At 39.8% G+C, this 21,587-nt stretch overlaps 1 protein-coding gene across 2 annotated transcripts in view; it reads left to right on the forward strand.

Annotated features, from left to right (window-relative positions):
- The first annotated feature begins 7,692 nt into the window (after positions 1 to 7,692).
- The window catches only part of LOC131684034 (midnolin homolog), a 51,977-nt gene continuing 38,082 nt past the window's right edge, over positions 7,693 to 21,587 (forward strand). The window contains exons 1-2 of one of the 2 annotated variants that reach the window (XM_058966528.1): positions 7,693 to 7,720; positions 8,129 to 8,791. In XM_058966528.1, coding sequence (XP_058822511.1) covers positions 8,502 to 8,791 — 290 coding nt within the window. In that variant the 5' untranslated portion in view covers positions 7,693 to 7,720; positions 8,129 to 8,501. Of the gene's footprint in view, positions 8,792 to 21,587 lie in introns of both variants that reach the window. The other variant, XM_058966517.1, reaches the window with a different exon arrangement.

The raw sequence follows: 21,587 nt of genomic DNA on the forward strand, positions 1-21,587 counted from the left end.
ACCACTAATAATTACTACTAATAATTACAAACACTACACACAATAATTATAGGTTTTCCGGTACCACGGGTAACACTTTTAAGGTAATTTTAAATGCGTTTTCGCCTGAACAAACCGTGTTTCCGCGAGCACTATTCGATGCGTGTTTTTACTTTTTCAAAGCTTCGCCACAAGTTCACTAATGGCGTTTTCGTTTTTTCTTGGTGCTACACCGGTGTAGTGCAAAGAAAGAGATAGACTGATTACACCCAAGTTTGAATGAGTGTAGCACCGACTACACCGGTGTAGTGCACTGTCAAAAACGAATATGCCATAAGTGAAGTCTTCTTTTCCCTCCACGCGATACTCGTACGCGAAGCGAATAACATCCCTCACGTATACAATCGAAACTGGGTAGCATTTGATGAGTGTCGCGCTCTCTTTCTCTGAGATGAGTGAACAGGTACTCGGCAGAAACACCGTTTCATTTACATCTCTTCTGCTGGCTTTATAGAGTAACACTAGGTTTGTTCCAGTACCAGGAGAAACTGGAAGTACTCCGGAGGAAACAGGGAGAAAATCGTTCCTGTATTATCTTCTTTTCTTTTTCATCTTCTGGTAGTAAATCGGAGTGAAAAGAAGCAACAATTTTTTGCTCCGGAGCAACAGGGAATGACTTCCGTGTACTGGAACAAACCTACTGTTGTGCAAATCATTTCACACACACTACTTGGGGGTTTGTTTTCCTCCAGCTATCATACGTAAAACTGTCAGTCAATTTAAACCTTTGAAATAGCTCGCCAAAAGTATTTATAATGGTACGCTGCCAATACTAACTGACACTATTACACGACTACTGCATGCATCTGAGCGAGAAAAATAATTCACTTCACTACACTTACACCAACACAATCTCTGCTTGCTGCAGCAGCGTGCAGGGTTACCATATTCACAGATTTTTCTGTAATGACACAGATTTTTGATCACAGATTTTTCACAGATCACAGACTTTTGGAGCTTTGATAAAAATTTCACATTTTTGAAAATATTGTGATTTTTCGCAGATTTTTTGGAAATTTATCACAGATATTTTCCTGTTTAAGTCATGACGGATGGTAAAATGATTTATTTGGCCAAAACAGATTTCAATGTGGCATCCCTGGCAGCGTGAGCGCGAGTGGGAGGGCGCCTAAAGAAAATGTCGCTTCCTTGGCTAAGTAAGAAAAATCCATTTTTAATCCACTCAATCGGTTTACCCATTTGGAAAAATAATACACACAAAACGTATACATTTTTCGATACAGGTGCGAAATTTTTAAGGCAATTTTAAATTCATTTTCACCTGAACAAACCGTGTTTCCGCGAGTACTATTCAATGCGCGTTCTAACTTTTTCAACGCTTCGCCACAAGTTCACTTCTTATCCCTCACGAGTCACGATACCGATCAACGTGACCAGATAGAATTCCTTAATATCGGTAGGGTCACAAAGTTTATCGGTAGTTATCGGTAGGCCGGGTTGTTGTCCCAAAGACGTAGTGTTGACATAGAATTGTAAAATACTGAAAACACAAATTTCAGACCAAATCCAACCCAAAAAAAATGAATGTTGAGTAGGATGTGTCCAAAATCAGTAAAAATCGGTAGTTTTCGGTAGGGATAACAAAATATCGGTAGTATTGCCTTGGTCGTCTGCGAATCGTTAGGGAAGACCGAAATTGGTATGTCTGGCCACACTAAAAAAGTAAACAATCACCAAAGGGGCGATACTATCATTTTGTCGATTTAAATAGCAAAAAATAATTTTAATTTAATAATTTCAAATACTTTATGAAGTTTTGAGTTTCGATCACTAAATCATGCAATCGGGGATGTAAAAAACACAATAGTTTTTAAATAGGAAATAAAACCAAGTCTGGAAATATTCACTGTTGATTTTCTTTGAATGCTGTCACTGCTAGTATCGCCCTTTTCAAGAAAAAGCGTTGAATTGTTTCAAGTTTATTACGATTGGCGTACAAGGAATCGCTCTCATTTGTCCGCGAATTTTAATAAGAGTTAAAGCACAGAGTACAGACATATAAACTCTTCCGATCAAATTTTCTAAACACGTCAGGCATGTATAGCAAGTAGGGTCCGTACACAAATGACGTAGCTTTTTTCGGCGATTTTTGATCCCTCCCTCCCCCTTCGTAGCATTTGGTCACAAAATGTTAACCTCCCCCTCGTAAATAAGGTAGCATTTACCTACCCCTCCTCCTCGTCCCATGCAAAGTGATGAAAAAAAATTGCATATATCGGAAGTCGCGCATATGCCCCACTCAACGAGCAGCCTCCGGTGCCCAAAGACGATTCGCTAGCTTTTCAGAGCAGCGTGCACTCAGTGCACCAGCGCGACTGCCGGAAAGTTAATACATGTCCTTTCAAAATGTTTTACGACTTTTATCAACATTTCCATTATAACAGCAAATTGCGTGCAAAATAAGCCCATTTCATGACAAATATAGTGTTGATAGTTTTGTTTTGAATGTTATATGTCAAGGGGAGCATGAAGACAAGTTCTCTCAGTTTACAATCGTATAGCTGCCAATGATTCGAAGAACCATACGTTTATCTAAATTACTAAATTTTGTTTGGTTGAATCCGAAGTGAAAATTTAATTCAGCTTTCAAACTAAGTCTACTAGTTAGCAACATAAACATTAGCTAACTAATGTAGCAAGTAAAATCCGCATACAAAACCTTTTCGTACTTTTGCGAGTTTGTAATTCCGCGAATCGTAAAATGGAAAACCGCATCAAAAGTAACTTGTTTGAATTTAAATTCATTTTTCTTAGGAATGGAGGATCATTAGATTGTTTTCTCTAAACAATGGGTTTTAAACTTAATGCTACGTCGCACAACTTCTGACCCTACCCTCCCCCTCGTCATACTTCGTCACAAATTTGGTATTCCCTCCCTACCCCCCAAAATTCTACGTCATTTATGCATGGCCACTTACTGGCTGATCGTAGCACCGGTTGGTTACAAGTTACCACCTACTGGTGGTATTTCCAATCGACGCTTTCATTTGTCACATAGGGTGACCAAATCGGGCGTAAGAAAAACCCAGGACAGTCGAAATGGGACCCTCACTGTCCCCAGTTAACACTCGGTCGAACATGGGTGAAATTTTATGCCGTTCACGGACATTAGAGTTTGTCATCATTTTAATGTTATTTTCTACTTAGAGCCTTACATTGCTAAAATCCAAACTTATTTTTATGTTTTTCAAACACAAGATATATAATATCTATGTGACAAACTTTTATAATACTGATGTATGCCACATTTTAATTTTAATAATTTTGTCATGATATTTATGTGTGACAGATAATTTTTATGTGCTGCTACCAATTTGCAAAAAGTCATATGTGAAATCAATAGATTCAGTTAGAGCAAATTTTATCAGTGTACTCTCTAACATTCTAACATTAATTTTTCATATAGTTTGAGTCTGGATAATCTGGAAGCCAATGTGTCAGCGAGATAAAGTATCAAAAATGTTTTTTTTAACCATTCCTGGTTTAAACTTGCTTCGCATGTTCATCTGAAACGTATACTGGAGGAATAAAAATCAAAACTAATGTTCAGTGTTCATCGCTTATGAGTAGCGGGGGCCACTTTGCAGCTACATCCGACTTCGACCATTTTTTTCTATTGTCAATATTAATATTTGAAGCATATTTTGATATGTCGCAATTATTAAAACGGCCAGGCCTACTGTGCAGAGTTGGGTTTGAAGATGTTTCAAATTAAGACGGTAATTAAATTATTCATTTAATGAATAATTTATTTAACGAATTGTTTTGAATCTTGAAGGAGGAAGAAACGAGGACAACCGTACCGACCGTTTCAGTTTGAAGGGGATATAATAAATCGTTGGGAGTGACTTGGCTAAGAAGTCACTCCTTTGGTCCATTGGGATGGGACAGAGGTATTTACACCTTGCCCAGGCTAATAAGCCTAGGTTAATGCGCCTTTACTCGTTCTCATTATTGACCAGCATCAATTGAGATTGCAAAACGTTTATTGGAACAACATTGGTAATTACATGATGAGCCACATCGTGCAATCTAAATTGATTCCTGCATGCTGATCAATACTGACACCGGCCACGTCCGAGTGCATATCTTCTGGGAAAGGAAGAAATGTTAGGCCGATACTCTCCGATTACTTGATAACATCGATTTAATTGATTCAACAAAATCGATTTGGTGAAATCGATTTTTCTTGCAAAATTCCCATTGGAAAACGCGATTTTTTCCATAATCTATACTTTTACTTCGAAAAATCGATTTTGTGCCTCGATGTTTCACAACATCGATTTTTTCGAATCAAAAAGATCGATGTAGCAAAATCGATTGTGCTCCCCGCGCGTGTTTGCTGTCATACTCGCATGACAACCTTACAGACACAACACTATGAGGAAATTCCTACAAAAAAGCCAATTTCCCCAGAACATAAACTACACCTTTTATGCACGGTCTTAAATACTCATTTGCTAGTGGGTTACCCCTCAGACTTGGAAACAACTTTTTACTAGTCCATAGAAAATTTGACAGTTGATAAATTTCCTAACCGACCGACGAAATCGGATTCTTCGAGGTCAACCGATTAATCAACCGATTATGTTGGGTTACGTCGGTGAACAATTTTCGTCAACATATTATTCGCCAGATTAAATCTGTGTTAAGCTGGTTCCGGTTTTAAACTACCAACTAATCGCCCGATTGAATTGGTTGAAATAGACTGATTTCGTCAGTCATATTAACGCGACAACCGCATCGGAAGACGCCCATGTTAAACTTCCATAAAAATCGGTGCAACAATCGACCGATCAATTGGTGGCATAGTCGGCCGATTGTACCGACTCAAACCGATTTAGTCGGTGGGAAAATCGGGAGGATTTTCTATGGGGTGGTCCTCCCGACCATGTTTGCTCATATGCCAGGGGTGTCATCGCAAATGCCGCTACAGTCCCAACAGCATTGTTTTTGAGTATCTATTAGGCTGTCCTCGCAACTTTAATATCGTTTTTCTCGTTTTTTGACCACCAAGGTCAATCCGTTGAATATTTTTTAAGTTATTGCAACTTAAAAATTATTCAACGGATTGACTTCATTTTTAATGGGAATGCATAATATGTGTAACCGGTCGATAAACCACGGAAAACTGAATAAAAAATGTTCTCCCTATTATATGAAAGAAAACTGAACGAATTTTAATTAAATATAGAATTTCTCGGTTTCTATAATTCTATTTTTTCGAAATTCAAACTTTTTTCTGTATTTTTTGGTTCATCAAGTAATTACAAGTCTTAGTTTTAAAAATCTTATAGAATTTTCTGTTTAAGATAATTTTATCAAGACTTATCATGTCCGCCCTTGCGCTCCTCGACGTGAAAAAGATTGGACGTCTACTCTTGGAACGCTCGTATGTGTAGCTCTGCGCGACCTAATTTTTCCCGTGTGTATAAATCAACCTTAACATTTCATAAGAGGTCCATTGTTGCCTTACCTTCAAAATCATAAAACAAAATTTGTTTTGGTTTGAGCTCTTTGTACCAAACTCACCCCTTAAATATTAAATCGCGTAATATACCGAAATTTGTAAATATTTTTAAAAAAATCGGATAAAAAAATAATGTACCGTGCTATAATACCCATGATTGCATAGTTGTCCCGTTTTCTGTGGGATTTCCTATATTTAGGCGATCATGGACAGAAAATTGATTTAAAACCGTCTTTATGCATGAAGGACACTAAACTATAATTAGTCCAGATGTTTGCGTTTCGACTTTGCCTTTTCAGAACCACTGCACTTGACCAATGGAACGGGCTGCCGGTAGTCTAAAATTGGAAGCTCTACTTGTGAGCAGCGATGCCAACCTTCCAGTTTAAACTGGATTCTTCCAGTTTTTTTACTCGATCGTGTGTAAATCGTCCAGTTTTTTTTAAATATTGTCCAGTTTTTTTCCCAGAGGTATGTGCCAAAATTATTTCCTTACTATTTGCAATACAATAGTAATTTACTATATAAAATAATAATAAATAATAAAATAAAATAAATGAAATTGTGAAGAGTACAACCTCTCTAGGAAACAAGTTAATTGTTTTTCAGTAACCATATTTTGCTGCACCCTGTCATATTGCACTACACATACGAAATTGATATGCTATGGAGTGCAAGATTAGCAGATATCGTTAATTAAAATGCAGATGGTTTTTTAGTCTATCTATTACATATGGCACAGTGCGTTAGCTTGAAGGTACCAATTTGTTCGTTTAACATTTCAAATTGAAACTTGCCATGTGAAATTATCCAAAATTTATATTTAACTAGTAGCGATCACTCACTCTTAAACTAGAAATTCACTGCTATATGAAAATTGCTTTCTTATTTTTTCTAATAGCTGAACGTTTGAATATTGTTTGTCTTCATATTTGAGAATCCTGTTTTATTAAAAATAGATCCATTTTATTTAAAAAAAAACTTTGCATCCCTGTTTGCAAGGATAAATTTGGTTATTCGGTTATCCAGTTTTTTCCAGTCTTTTTTAAAGAGAGGTTCCAGTTTTTTTGAAAATAAAGTCGGCAACGCTGCTTGTGAGCGACTTTTAACTTATGTCGTTTTCGATTGAGAACCTAGAAACTAACCCAGGTTAGTTGCTTCAAACGAACGTTTTTAATGAAACTGAGTTGGGTTCTCGCCAAACAGCGGTGGTGTGAGCGAACCCGAAATATATTTCAGGTTGGAACCCAACCCGGTTTTCAGTTCAGTGGCGCATAACCTAGGTTGGAAACTGGCTTCAAACAAACGGTTTGACAGCAGTTAGGTCCGAAACTGAGTTAGTTTTTGCTTCAAGCGAAAACGACATTACGATGTCGAGTAAATGAAGAGTTTCTGTTTGCTGATAAGACATACTATATTCAGTCTTGAATATAAACTCAAACAAAAAGGGAGAATTGGGCAAAACGAGCATGAAAGCGTCTTTGTAAATGCCAGAAATCAATTTTCAGATCTTTTTCCTTTTTGGTAAACTTTATCCTGCCTTTTATAGAAAAGTCGCGTTCAGCCAGATTTTTTCCCACTGTGCTGTCGTTGACAATGTTATACTTTTCGAAGCGTGCAATATATTGTACGCAATAAAGCATGCGACAAAATTGCACAATACACACATCAAAGAAACCAGGCAACATGATCCGTTACCACGAGTGCAGCGTAACTCCATCCTTAAACACGTAACTTTACTTTTCCAGTGTCCTCCGGTAGATACCGTTGAAAACCACTCGCTGTATCCCAGTAAAGCTCAGCCGGAAATGAACTGGAATTCTGGCTGGTTCCAGTTCGCACACGGGCTCCAGTGACTCAACCGATTCTAACTAGAATCGGTTGTGTCACTGGAGCCGGAATACGAACTGGAACCAGCCAGAATTCCAGTTCATTTCCGGCTGAGGTTAACTGGGATGCTAGCATAACTTCACAGTTTTCTAATTTCCCTTATGACCCTCACTATTTATGTTGTTACTCTTTCTCTTTCTCCATCTCTGAAGAATGAACTTGTTCGGCACTCATATTCACTCACTCTCGTCGAACGATCACCACCATTCATGAGGCGAGCCAGCAAGAGCCTATCGCTCGCACCATACGCTCTTCAGTTCAGTCATCGGACGGACTTGGTATCGCGTGGAGTGCGCAAAGGTGGCTTGGCTGTTTTTGTTCAGTGGATTTGATTGCTGTCTTGTAGTGTGTCGGTCAGCAGATAGGCAGGCAATTCATCAGCGCCGTGGAGAACTCTGCCTCTGTGTACGTGTTGGTGTGCGTGCGAGTGTGTGTGTCCGCGCGTATGACACCGTGAGCTGATATTATATGCAGTAGGGCAGATAATAAATACAGTGTAGCCTCCGTCGCGCATAACCCGCCGTGTTCGTGCGTAGTCCCACAGTCGCGGCCACGCGAACCAGCAAAACTAGTACATACACTGGTGTACTAGTAAATTTTATCGCCGAAAATTTGCGAGTCACTTCGCTCGAAGGATATCAAGTGCTGTAAAGGTTCCCGCTTGTCCTTATATAATTAGTGGCTTATCAAGATCCTACTGCCCTCTAGTTCCATAATCGATTGCCGAACCGTGGGTGGGTGGTAGTTATCCGGATTAAACTCTCCCGGGGCGCTAGTGAAATTTTGATATTAAAAGTGTCCAGCTCTAGACCGGAGGTCGTTCTCTCTGTGAATCGTGTAGTACAGCCAGCCTAAAAAGCCTCCCCCTATTTAGGTGTGGTTGATGTTTTTCAAATTCTTCATTGTATGATGGGTGATTAGAAAGATGAAGAAGTGAAAAGAGAGAAGTCGCCATCGGTGGGTGATAAAATAAAAGTCGTAGTGCTTCTGCGGTGAATAGTGTAAAAGCTAAGTGGAGCACTCCAATTAGTAGGTTAGTGTAGTGTGAATAGAAACTCGGTACATCGTCGTAGTAGCAATAATGGATAAATCGGGCGGAGGTGATCCGCGAGAAGGTGCCTCATCATCATCGACTCCACCGACGACGTCTTCGTCATCGTCTACACCACCAGGTCCGGCACCTGGGTGTGGTTCCAATGCCGATGGCAGCTCGGCGGGAATCAACTCATTAACGTTGAATGTGACCACTACGACTGGCGGTAGCTTTTCCGTCACCGTAGACAGCGAAAATTCCGTAGAAAATCTGAAGAAAATTATATCGAAAAAGCTGAAAGTTTCCAAGGACCGTATCTGTTTGCTGCACCGTGAGAGGTTAGTATATTTCGAAGCGGAGAGGAAGAGAGGGAGAGTAAGACATACCGGTACTCACCAGCGAGTGAACCGTGAGAGTTCACTTTCAGATTCGGCGACCATAAATTTCCTGTGTACCTATTTTTCTCTTTGTTTATGTTGCTTGTGTAAATCATGATCATGCAATTAAAGTTATTTCACCAATAATCCACCTTCTCTCAGCAACATCCTCCAAACTTTAAAGCCTTGAGAATCGCTTCCTGCTTACAGCGGAGACCCCGAAAGTGAATTCAGTGCCACTGGGTTGCCGTCGAAGGCAGTGGCAGCGTTCGAAAAGTAGAAATTACTGCGCTGCTGCCATTTTGTTTCATTCAAAGGTTGAATGTTTTTGGTTCGTCTTTCATTTCACGCGACTGCTGCGCTCTGTGTGTGGTGTGGTGTGGTGAGGCGGGCGGTTTATTGCTGACGACGGCGACGACTACGAACGATGTGTGTGCTGTTGTGAATGACGTGTGCTGCTCAACGTCACTTTCCCAGCCACGGCGACCGAGCGCAGCGTGCGTGGTTTTTCTGTGGTCTCGGTGCAACATCGTGGGATCGAGGGAACAGTATACATGTAGCAGTGAGAAATGAGTCTATGAGAATGTTTTCATGGACTGTGACCACAGGCAGTTCAGTGCGGTTTCCGCATATTCTGATTTTAATCAGCCAAAGCAGCTGAACTTGGACGCGAATCTTCCAAAATGGATGTTTAACCAGTCTTGCTTCGTTTATGACAATCGTAAGGATCGGTAGTGTTTTAAATGTTGGAGTTCAATTATTTCGAATATAGTTGTTTGCAACAACTATGTTCTTGCCAGAATAGGTACGACCTCCGTTTCAATTGAAATTTTCTTCTATATGAAAGACTATATACGTTTTCGTCTTAAGGCAAAACTAAGTTATGTTTCAAGCTATATTGCTGTCAAAAGAAATGAAATGCCAGCGGTTGGGATTGGAATCTGATTCAGTTTATGGAATCCCGGGGCATTTCCCGGAACTGTCAAATTCATGGTTGTTCTGCGAATTTCATACGCTCCCAAAGCTCTTCGATCTTTCCAGGAATCACAAGAATGCTTGGGAAATTATTATGGGCAGTGCTTCAGGGGGTTTCTACAAATTTCAAGGAAGCCCTTCGAATCTATATTTCAGGAAAATTCAGTGGCAGCTCTACGACCTCAACGGAAGAGCTCAGAATTTTGGGAATTCCTCACTTTACTAGGGTTTTTCAACGAAACTCAGGGAAAGTCATACATGATTTAGGAAGTGCTTTGCCTACAAACGCTAGGAATATCCAAAGACTTCTTGAAAGTTGTTCAAACTCATAAAAAGCCTTTCAATCTTCAGAAAAGTTTTGGAAGATTTAGGAAATCAAACAAGTTTTAAGAAACGCTATTAGGATTTCCTACGAACAGAATATTTTAGCAAATTTCAACAAAGTCCTACAAACCTTTGAAAAAAAAAAAATCAGAAATCCATTTCACTATGACAATCAAACTGACACGAGTAGGAGACTGAACTGACAAGAGTGGAGAGAAGCAATTACACTACTAACATCTCCTTTTACCAGTTTTTGACACCAATCGTTCCAACTGGCGAATCAATTTCGTTAGTTAAACAGAAAGTGTGGTTCTACCAACGAATCACGACCGTAATTTAAGTGATTGAAAAAATGTCTTTCATAAACTCAAAAAGGGCAAAAAAATTTGATTTGAAAAAATATATTTAAAAAAGTGTCACTTATTTTTCGTTAAGAAGTGCGAGAAAAATTTTTCGAAAGAAACGAAAATTAAGTTGTATATCTGACGAGGAAAGACTTCTTACATGCCCGCATTTCTATCCATGAAATATTTCGCAAGAGTTAGGTGAGCGAAACGTTTCATTTTTTAGTCTGGAATGGGAGAAACAAAGTGCTATGCATCAAATAAGAATTACTTTGTTTGCTTTGTGTAGTGCTCGAACTATAATAGTTTCATTATTTCCTCCGCACACTCGTTTTCGCTTTGAGATTAAGAATAGCATTAATACCTTCGATACATAAGATAGTGCTGGGGAAACGCAAATATGCGAGTACCGATAATTACTTGTTGTTCGATTCTGTGGATTTACGAGCTAGCGATGGTATTGAAAGGTTAAAGCACTGTAGGTGAGCATATTCCCCGAATTTGCTGCGTTCGAGTTGCATTTTGCGAAGCACATAAAATTTAATTTTACGAAAACTAAAATGAGAATTGAAAACTACTGACTGTTATTAAAAACGAGTTTGAATATTCGTATTTCCATAGGAAAACGAAAATCACTACCTCTGCTAATCGGTTCCGTACAATCAAGAATTTTGTCTTTTTGGGTTCTTTACTGACACAAATAACCATTTTTTTTTGATATTTCACTAGTACTGTTTACATTGACTTAGAAAAAAAAATTGTGGACGACTCAATTCGTTCGAAGCAAATCCCAAAGAATGTACATGTAAACAGTAGAAGTGAACGGTCAAAATGAACACTATAGTTAATTTTTGACGTCACCATTAAAAGATTCAATTGATAATTTTACAGTGAAGTCACAAATTAATTTAAGTGTTCCTTTTTGAACCTTCGCTTGAATTTTTTACTTTGTTTTTATTTACGTGACCTTATTTTTTTTATAAATTTAGTAACGAAGGAGGTAGTGAAAAGTTGTGAATTCATTGAGTTTCATCGTTCATTGAATGGATATGAGAATTTTATTTCATAGTGGGAATACAAACTCACTTGTCTACTCAGTTTTTTGCGTTTTCTTCACATTTCACTTTTAAGATTTTTTTTTAATTGATTACGACATAAAAAATCAATTTTTAATATTTTTGGAGCACGTTAGAGTTAAATTTGATTCTAAAAATACGGTTTTTTCAGAATATCTTATATAAATGTTTCGATTTCACAAATATTAGAAATTTACTTATGTAAATAAGAAAAGGTTTTGTTGTTCAGATCGAGAATTCGGAACTGCACCTGCCAATTAGACACTACAGTGAAGGATCGCTTTATTGAATGATAAATCAGCTCGCCATTTTGTAACGCTTTTAATGAAAAAATTGGGCTTTCTAAATGTTTCCCAATATGCCTACATTTTCAAGAAGCTAGCTCTTGTCTTTCCGAAACGGCTTCTTTTTCTGTATCCTGTAGCAGACCACCCCCTTAAGGGATTATTGCTCCCCAAAACGGATTTTGTTTAGGTTCGGTCATAATTATTTTTATTCGGTATTTTCGAGGTAAAAAGTGCCCAGAAAAAAATTCGGTAGCGGCTCGAAATTTCGATTTTAAACAATACGTAATACGTAAAAACCACAAATAATGAATATCAGTATCGGTGGGCAAAATTGGTTTGAAAAGATTTTGAGTTTGAAACTAATATAAAATTCAAGCTAATTTAAAATTTCTCAAAGAGTTGAAATTTTTCGGAAGGGGTCCGGACCTCCAGTACCCTCCCCCGGGTCTTTTGACCCGCATCCTCATCACAACAACACCGTTAGGAATAACAGGGAAGATTTTTTCACCAAGCATCAGGTGTAACGGATTCTGCTTCTCCGTATTGCAACATGCATCGTGCAATTAGCTTAGGAGCGGTATTAAGTCATGTCACTTTACCTCTATATAATCATTTTCCATAGACACGGGACTCTTGATTCCAACGTTGTATTTTATGTGCTCTGCAAAACAAAACGTTCGGCATAGCGTTTTGAACGCTATGAATACTGCATGGCGGAGATGATGGTACTGACGATAGCTGATCTCCGCAAACTTAAGCTCTATTTTCACCTTCAGAAGTTATTCCACTTCACGAAAACACAGTCGACGCGAACAAAAGTTAAAATCAACGACTGCAGCGTTGGGTCGGAGCGGAGCTTTTTCGTCAACTATACTCAGGATGGCTAGAATAAATACAATGTTTCCTTCATTCTCTAGACAATACTCACTAGATCGAGAGACTACTGGTTGTCGTTCACTTGGTCCGATTGTAGATTTGACTCAGACAGAAATAGAAAGCAGACTGAAATCTACAGGTGTTTATTATTCAAAATATTTTTTGCCTTTCTCATATAGAAAGGTTATGCAATCACTCTGGAAAACGTCAACCTAATCCTGGCCCGGAGGGCCGTGTGTCATATCCCATTCGACTCAGTTCGTCGAGATCGGAAAAAGTCTGTATGTGTGTGTATGTGTGTATGTATGTGTGTGTGTATGTATGTGCGTATGTGTCAAATAATGTCACTCATTTTTCTCAGAGATAGCTGGACCGATTTGCTCTTCGATCTTTCCAGGAATCACAAGAATGCTTGGGAAATTATTATGGGCAGTGCTTCAGGGGGTTTCTACAAATTTCAAGGAAGCCCTTCGAATCTATATTTCAGGAAAATTCAGTGGCAGCTCTACGACCTCAACGGAAGAGCTCAGAATTTTGGGAATTCCTCACTTTACTAGGGTTTTTCAACGAAACTCAGGGAAAGTCATACATGATTTAGGAAGTGCTTTGCCTACAAACGCTAGGAATATCCAAAGACTTCTTGAAAGTTGTTCAAACTCATAAAAAGCCTTTCAATCTTCAGAAAAGTTTTGGAAGATTTAGGAAATCAAACAAGTTTTAAGAAACGCTATTAGGATTTCCTACGAACAGAATATTTTAGCAAATTTCAACAAAGTCCTACAAACCTTTGAAAAAAAAAAAAATCAGAAATCCATTTCACTATGACAATCAAACTGACACGAGTAGGAGACTGAACTGACAAGAGTGGAGAGAAGCAATTACACTACTAACATCTCCTTTTACCAGTTTTTGACACCAATCGTTCCAACTGGCGAATCAATTTCGTTAGTTAAACAGAAAGTGTGGTTCTACCAACGAATCACGACCGTAATTTAAGTGATTGAAAAAATGTCTTTCATAAACTCAAAAAGGGCAAAAAAATTTGATTTGAAAAAATATATTTAAAAAAGTGTCACTTATTTTTCGTTAAGAAGTGCGAGAAAATTTTTTCGAAAGAAACGAAAATTAACCCTTGTGAAGGCAAGCTAAAATCCTAACATTAAAGGGCAAGCCGGGCCTCTTAGGCCCGTCTAAATTCAAGCTCCTTTTTGCCGTTCTCATATAGAAAGGTTATACAATCGATGAAATTTCGACTTTTTAACCGAGACCCGCAGGGCCAAATCTCTTATACCATTCGACTCAGTTCGTCGAGATCGTAAAATGTCTGTATGTGTGTATGTATGTATGGATGTATGTATGTGGCAAAGAATCTCACCGATTTTTCTTAAAGGTGGCTGGACCGATTTGTATATATTTAGTTTCAAATGAAAGGTACAGCCTTCCCATCGGTCGCTATTGACTTTTTTATTGATCCGACTTTCGGTTCTGGAGTTACGTATTGAAGAGTACAATCACACTGCAAATTTCCATAGAAACTGATATCACCATGATGTCCAAATGATGCAATATATATTAAAATATGTGCAACATTACTTGGCTTTGCATGTCTAGATCATTAATGACCCACCGAAGGCACTTCGACCACATTGCCCAGCTATGGCGGTTCTTGATGCCCCGGGGCAACTTACCAAGTTCCTAAGAAAATATCATACCTATTTCTCAGCGAATTCTACACCGATTTTTACAAACTTGGTTTCAAATGAAAGGTACAGCATTCCCATTGGCTGCTGTTGAATTTCTAATTGATTCGACTTCCGGTTCCGGAATTACAGGATGATGAGTACGAACACGCAGCGAATCCCGATTTCAGCGTATATGGCGATGGATGTAAAAAGGTCAATTTTCCAAAAGGTGAGTACTCGGAAGATCACGTCGACTGTCGATTAGTTCTGAGCTCCATTTCGTTTGAACACGACCAATAAATGTTTCTGGGTTGCTATTAATTTCTTCTGATGCATAACCGGAGTACATATTCATATTTTTCTGCATCAGATTCATCGTCGGAAGCAATATCATTCACATCTTCTTCCTCGCTTTGCAAATCAGTTTTGAATCGTCTGCTGTTGAATTTGCTCGAATTTCTTCCATTATTTCAAATTCTTTGAGACGATTGAAAACATGGGCATATCGTCTTATAGCCATTTCAATTTTTTGTTGCTTTTAGATCCTACAATTTGAATAATTACGACAACTTTAACACAAAGAATAGACAATTAAAATTGACAGTAACGACAGAGTTAGGTTATGTTGTATCCAAATAATTGTCAAGTAGACCACAGTGGGGAAATAAAAGTATTTACCCAAAAAAAATATGACACACGTCATTATCGTATGCTATTTTTACATTTCTTATAAAAGAAATGTATAGAATTCGCTCAAACTTTCAATTTTTTTTTCTTATAAGTAAAGGTAGAAAGATAAAATCAATCAAAACATGAAAAAAAATCCTGCTAACATGAAGATGAACTCATCAAAATGTTTTTTTCTGATAAATATTAATGTATAACCCCCGTGGTATTCTTAGTAAATATTGCATGCACACCGGGCCTGCCAGACCCGGCTTGCCTTTTTGTGCATGTAAAAAATTCAAACATAGCTGCCTATCACTCCATAGATGAAAATTTCACAATTCTTTATTTTTGTTATAGATTTCAAAGCTACTTATTAAAATTTCCATGCCCAAGCTTATACTGCATACACATTTTTTTGTAACTAAAAAATTGTAACGTGCCGGGCCTCTGAGACCCGCTTGCCTTTTTGAGGGTTAAGTTGTATATCTGACGAGGAAAGACTTCTTACATGCCCGCATTTCTATCCATGAAATATTTCGCAAGAGTTAGGTGAGCGAAACGTTTCATTTTTTAATCTGGAATGGGAGAAACAAAGTGCTATGCATCAAATAAGAATTACTTTGTACATATAGAAAGGTTATGCAATCACTCTGGAAAACGTCAACCTAATCCTGGCCCGGAGGGCCGTGTGTCATATCCCATTCGACTCAGTTCGTCGAGATCGGAAAAAGTCTGTATGTGTGTGTATGTGTGTATGTATGTGCGTATGTGTCAAATAATGTCACTCATTTTTCTCAGAGATAGCTGGACCGATTTGCCCAAACCTAGTCTCCAATGAAAGGTGCAACCTTCCCATCGGCTGCTATTGAATTTTGGATCGATCGGAATTCTGGTTCCGGAATTACGGGTTTCAGAGTGCGGCCACACAGAAATTTCTCATAAAAACTATAGGAAAAATTAAAAATAGAATTTTTATTTTTGATGCTAAATGTATTCAAGGTGCATAAAACGTCGAGATTTGATGCAAACACGAAAAAAATTGGCGAAGATTCACTTTTTTGGATTTTGCACATTTTTGCCTTTCTCATATAGAAAGGTTATGCAGTCACTCTGAAAAACGTCAACCTAAAACCTAATTTTTTTCGACTCGCATATGGTTTCTGGATTTTAACAGGGGCGTAGTTGATGGTTTACGGAGAGGGGTTACACCCCCCTCTACTGTTCACTCCCCTCCTTTAAAAATCTCCTTAAATCGCCCCTCAGACCACCACCTCATACCCCTCCCTTTCAACCCCATTATCTTTAAACCACCACTATATTACAAAGCATACCAATTTAAGCTGGGGAGTCGTTCGTTCATGGGACTTTCGCCCTCCTCACATACCCATCCCCGCATGACAAAATGAGTTAGCAAGCAGATAACATTGATCTAATGCTGATTAGGCTAATGGAGTATGATATTTTTTTGTTTCAAGTGTTTCACCGTCGACACGTAGCTCATCAAGTTCGTGGCTGGCATGCCATTGTGTATAAGTGCAAAGTGTACTAAGAATCTAATGGACATTTCCACAATTATGTTGAACATAAAAAGCCTCCGTGCCATAGTTTAGAGAAATGAGAAAGGCACAATTGCACCGCTAGGTGGATTAAAACAGGTTTTTACATATGTGATTAAATTGTACGTATGGTAGACGAGCCCTTATTCATCTCGTTAGTTAGGATGTTACACTATTTCGTTGATAATTCAGCCAACTGTCACTGGATTGCGCCTTAATAGATTTCAGCATCTTTGCTTCGTTTTTAAGAAGTATTACAATGGAAAATCTAGCCTAGAACATGTAATACACTCGCGTTTGAGCGAAATGAAAAGTCGAGTACAACGCACCCTTCTTTATCCTATCATTTAAGCTAATGCTTGAACAGAGATAGCAGACACTACTCTAATTAATGTGTTCAAATAGATGGGATGAATAGAGGTGCTAAGATGAATCAGGGAACTGTTACCCTATCGTACTTGTACATCTCTTTTTCTATGTGGTCTATTGTCGATGAGAATGATATGGGTACAAGAAGAATCATTAACAATTTTCTAAAATGTACAGTTTTTCGTTTACCACAGAAAAACTCCTCTTTTCGGAGGGTGATTCCATCCGAGCGTCTGTTCCCCATGTTAGGGGCGGCTGATGTATCGTCCTCGTGTCAGCGTGGAACTCTAAACAGAGCTGACACGATGGTCCTCCGGCGAGACAGAGGGTTGGGGAAGGTCCAACAAGCTGCCCTAGAAAACTAACCGTTACGAACAGTGCAGAAGGAAATACGAATCGGAAAAATCGGCAAAGACCTACGCGACGAAATAAGGACTACGATTGGAAGCTCGGAACATGGAACTGCAGGTGACTCTGGTTCCCAGCTCTCGACAGGATAATCTACGAAGAACTACAACTACGCAACAACGTAGCACTACAGGAACTTTGCTTGACAGGACAAAAGGTATGGAAAAGCGGGCATCGGGCGGCTACTTTCTACCAGACCTGGGAACCGGCTTTGTAGTGCTGAGTAGGATGCGCCAACGCGTGATTGCATGGACTCCGATCAACACAAGGATGTGTAAGTTGAGGATCAAAGGCCGTTTCTTCAACTACAGCATCGTCAACGTACACTGCCCACACGATGGGAGACCCGACGACGAAAAGGAAGCGTTCTATGCGAAGCTGGAGGAGGTGTACGACGGCTGTTCGCAACGGGACGTGAAAATCTTCTTCGGTGATAGGAACGCTCAGATAGGACGGGAGGTAATGTTTAGACCGGTAATCGGGCCAAACAGCTTGCACACCGTATCGAGTGACAACGGCCGACGATGCGTGAACTTCGCAGCCTCCCGTGGTATGGTAGTCCGAAGTACCTTCTTCCCCCGTAAAGATATCCACAAAGCCACCTGGAGATCACCTGACCAACGCACCGAAAACCAAATCCCAAGACTACGCATAGCGGCTGGAAGCAGCACTACCCACGGAAGAACAGCTGGGCGCAGCTACTCTTGAAGATGGCTGTAGGGAGATCCGTTCCGCCATAAGAAGTACTGTTATAGCGGTACTAGGTACAGCGATTCCAAATTGAGGAAACGCCTGGTTCGATGACGAATTTAAGCAGTTAATAGAGGAGAAGAATGCAGCACAGGCGAGGATGCTGCAGCACGGAACGAAACAGAATGTGAAGCGATACAAACAAGCACGGAACAGGCAAACCTCGGTCCTCCGGAGAAAGAAGCGCCAACTGTACCGCGTAAACGACACACGAAAGTTCTACGAGAAGCTGAATAGTTCGCGCAAAGGCTATGTTCCGCAAGCCGATATGTGCAGGAACTTAGACGGCAACCTTCTTACGAACGAGTGTGAGGTGATTGAGAGGTGGAAGCAGTGCGAGCACCTCAACGGTGAAGCAGCAAAGGACGAAGGCGGTATGGCAACGGATATTGAAGCACGCGCAGAAGACGACAGGCAGCCGGCCCCCGATCTCAAGGAAGTCAAGGAGGAGATCGGTCGGCTGAACAACAACGATGCTGCCAGTGTAGATCAACTACCCGCGAGCTATTAAAATACGGTGGTGAAACACTGGCTAGAGCGCTGCACTGGGTAATCACCAAAATTTTGGAGGAGGAGATTCTTCCGGAGGAGTGGATGGAGGGTGTCGTTCGCCCAATCTACAAAAAGGGTGACAAGTTGGATTGCTGCAACTACTGCGCGATCACAGTACTTAGCGCTGCCTACAAGGTCCTCTCCCAAATTCTTTGCCGCCGATTCACTACCAAGCGGGATTCATGGGTTCCCGCGCCACCACGGACCAAATATTCACGATTCGGCAGGTTCTGCCGAAGTGCCGCGAATACAACGTGCCCACACATCATTTGTTCATCGATTTCAAATCGGCATATGACACAATCGATCGAGATCAGCTATGGCAGATAATACACGAGTACGGTTTTCCGGATAAGCTAACACGATTAGTCGAAGCGACGATGGATCGGGTGTTGTGCGTTGTTCGAGTATCAGGGACACTCTCGAGTCCCTTTGAATCTCGAAGAGGGTTACGGATGGTCTATCGTGCCTGCTGTTCAACGTTGCGTTAGAAGGTGTAATGAGGAAAGCGGGGATAGACACGAGTGGCACGATCTTCAGGAAGTCCGTCCAGCTTCTTGGCTTCACCGAATACATTGACATAATGGCACGGAACTTTGAGGCGATGTCGGAAACGTACATCAAAATGAAAGCTGAATCCAGCAGGATCGGACTTACCATCAACGTTTCGAAGACAAAATACATGAGAGGAAGAGGTTCTAGAGACGACAATGTGGACCTCCCATCGTGAGTTCGGATTGACGGTGATGAAATCGAGATGGTCGACGAATTCGTGTATTTGGGCTCACTGGTAGCCACCGACAATGATACCAGCTGAGAAATTTAGAGACGGATCTTGGCGGGAAATCGTGCCTACTTTGGACTCCGGAGGACGCTCCGGTCGAACTACGTGGTACTCTACGGCCACGAGACCTGCACTATGCTCGTGAAGGACCAACGCGCCCTTGGAGTTTTAGAACGAAAGGTGTTGCGTACCATCTATGGTGGCGCGCAGATGGAAGACGGAACGTGTCGCAGGCGAATGAACCATGAGTTGCATCTGCTGCTGGAAGAACCATCCATCGCGCATACCGCAAAAATAGGACGCTTGCGGTGGGCTAGACACGACGCAAGAATGTCGGACGATGACCCGATGAACATGGTTCTTGAGGGCGACTCTACAGGAACAAGAAGACGGGGCGCACAGCGAGCACGGTGGATCGACCAGATAGAGGACTACCTGCGGACCCTTCGAAGACTGCGAGGCTGGCGATAAGCAGCAGGGGACCGAGGAGATTGGAGACGGCTTCTGCATACAGCAAGAGACAACAAGGCCTAGCCTGAACGGTAAGTATGAAAAATAATAGCGTTTATGATCTATCTGTTTTAAATTTAATAAATCTGGGAAATCACTTGTTCACTTGAGCACCACAGCTTCTACTAAGCCGACGTAACACAAACATCCTCGTGCATATTGCTGCATATATAACCACACAACTGATCAGCGTTGCCAATATTCCAGATTTATCTGGAATCTTCCAGATTTTGCACAGGTGAACCGACATCCGGTTTCAATCCAGGATAACACTTCTGATACGATAAAAAAATCGAAATCGGCACGAACAATATTGACTTATTGTTCGTGCTACAATACCGGAACTGAATAACAATAAGTACCGTTGTTTCCAGTACTTCAAAACGTTTGTGAATATTATATATGTTACCCTTCCAATATAGGAGCCCTTTTGCTTTCTGCCCTATTTGGTCAAAACTAATTACAATGATCTCATTTTCAAATTTCAAAGTATTTACATTTAGCATAAATAACGGAAAAGTCGATTTTTTATAGTTTTCTATTAGCAAAGTTTTGATTGGATCCCATTATTCAACCTTTGCCGAAATAATTATTTAGGCGTCTAAGTCACGTCTGTATTCGGTTTGCTGCTAAATCATTATCCTGAAAAGAACGAACACCGATTTAGTAGCTAAGCATTTTGGATTTGATAAACTTCGAATGGTGCAAACTGTAATTTGTTGACGAGCGGAGGAGGTATCAGCCAGATTGAAACCATGGTATTCAAGAGTCCTTCCACTCATGGTGTTCAAAGGAGAGCTGCAGACAAACTGCTGAATTGTGTTCGATAAGTGAAAGACGCTACAAATCAATTTACAGTAATGCAAGAATACCGAGTGTCAGTGAAAGCCGAGCGGGCCATCCGCTCGGCTTTCACTGATACTCTCTATTACCGTTCAAAATAGGATTTTTGACATATTCATGCTTGAAGCCAGGTGAAAGTCACGCCGCTAAGAAGCAAATGTATCCCAAATATTGAAATTAAAACGCTAGAAAAAATTAGTCGGTACTGAGGAATTCCACGAAGATCCGTCCGAAAATCTTTAAAATCGTGACCGACCATCTTAGATTCCAATGAAACTTTACACGTTTCACCGTCATGCAAGACTAAATATTTTCCACAGGTAATAAGATTATTTTGACTCAAGAGCAACTTTTCAAAAGGGCGTAAACGTTTCTACGTGTATGAATTTCAAATTTTTTTTGTTCGATTACTGTATTTTATACAGCAAAACTATCTGAGAACGAGTTACAGGGAATGAATACTTCTGTCTGAAAAAAATATGCACTGAAAAAAATGTTGTGTCATTTTTCAAAAAAAAAAAAACAAAAATTTATGATAAAAATTTAAATTGCGAAAAAACCCATTTTTTAAATTTTTTTTTGTTTTTTTACCAAAAACCTAAAGAGAAAAGAAACATTTTGATTGTGATTGCATGATGAAGAAAAAATCGGTAAAAAAGTTTTTCTAACAATAACTTCGTACATGTTTTTAAATTTCATACTAATAGACATACAAAATTGTAATTCTATTACAGAATATAATTCTAAGCACC

The sequence above is a fragment of the Topomyia yanbarensis genome, chromosome 1 (assembly GCF_030247195.1).
Source record: "Topomyia yanbarensis strain Yona2022 chromosome 1, ASM3024719v1, whole genome shotgun sequence".
In the NCBI taxonomy this organism is placed as follows: domain Eukaryota; kingdom Metazoa; phylum Arthropoda; class Insecta; order Diptera; family Culicidae; genus Topomyia; species Topomyia yanbarensis.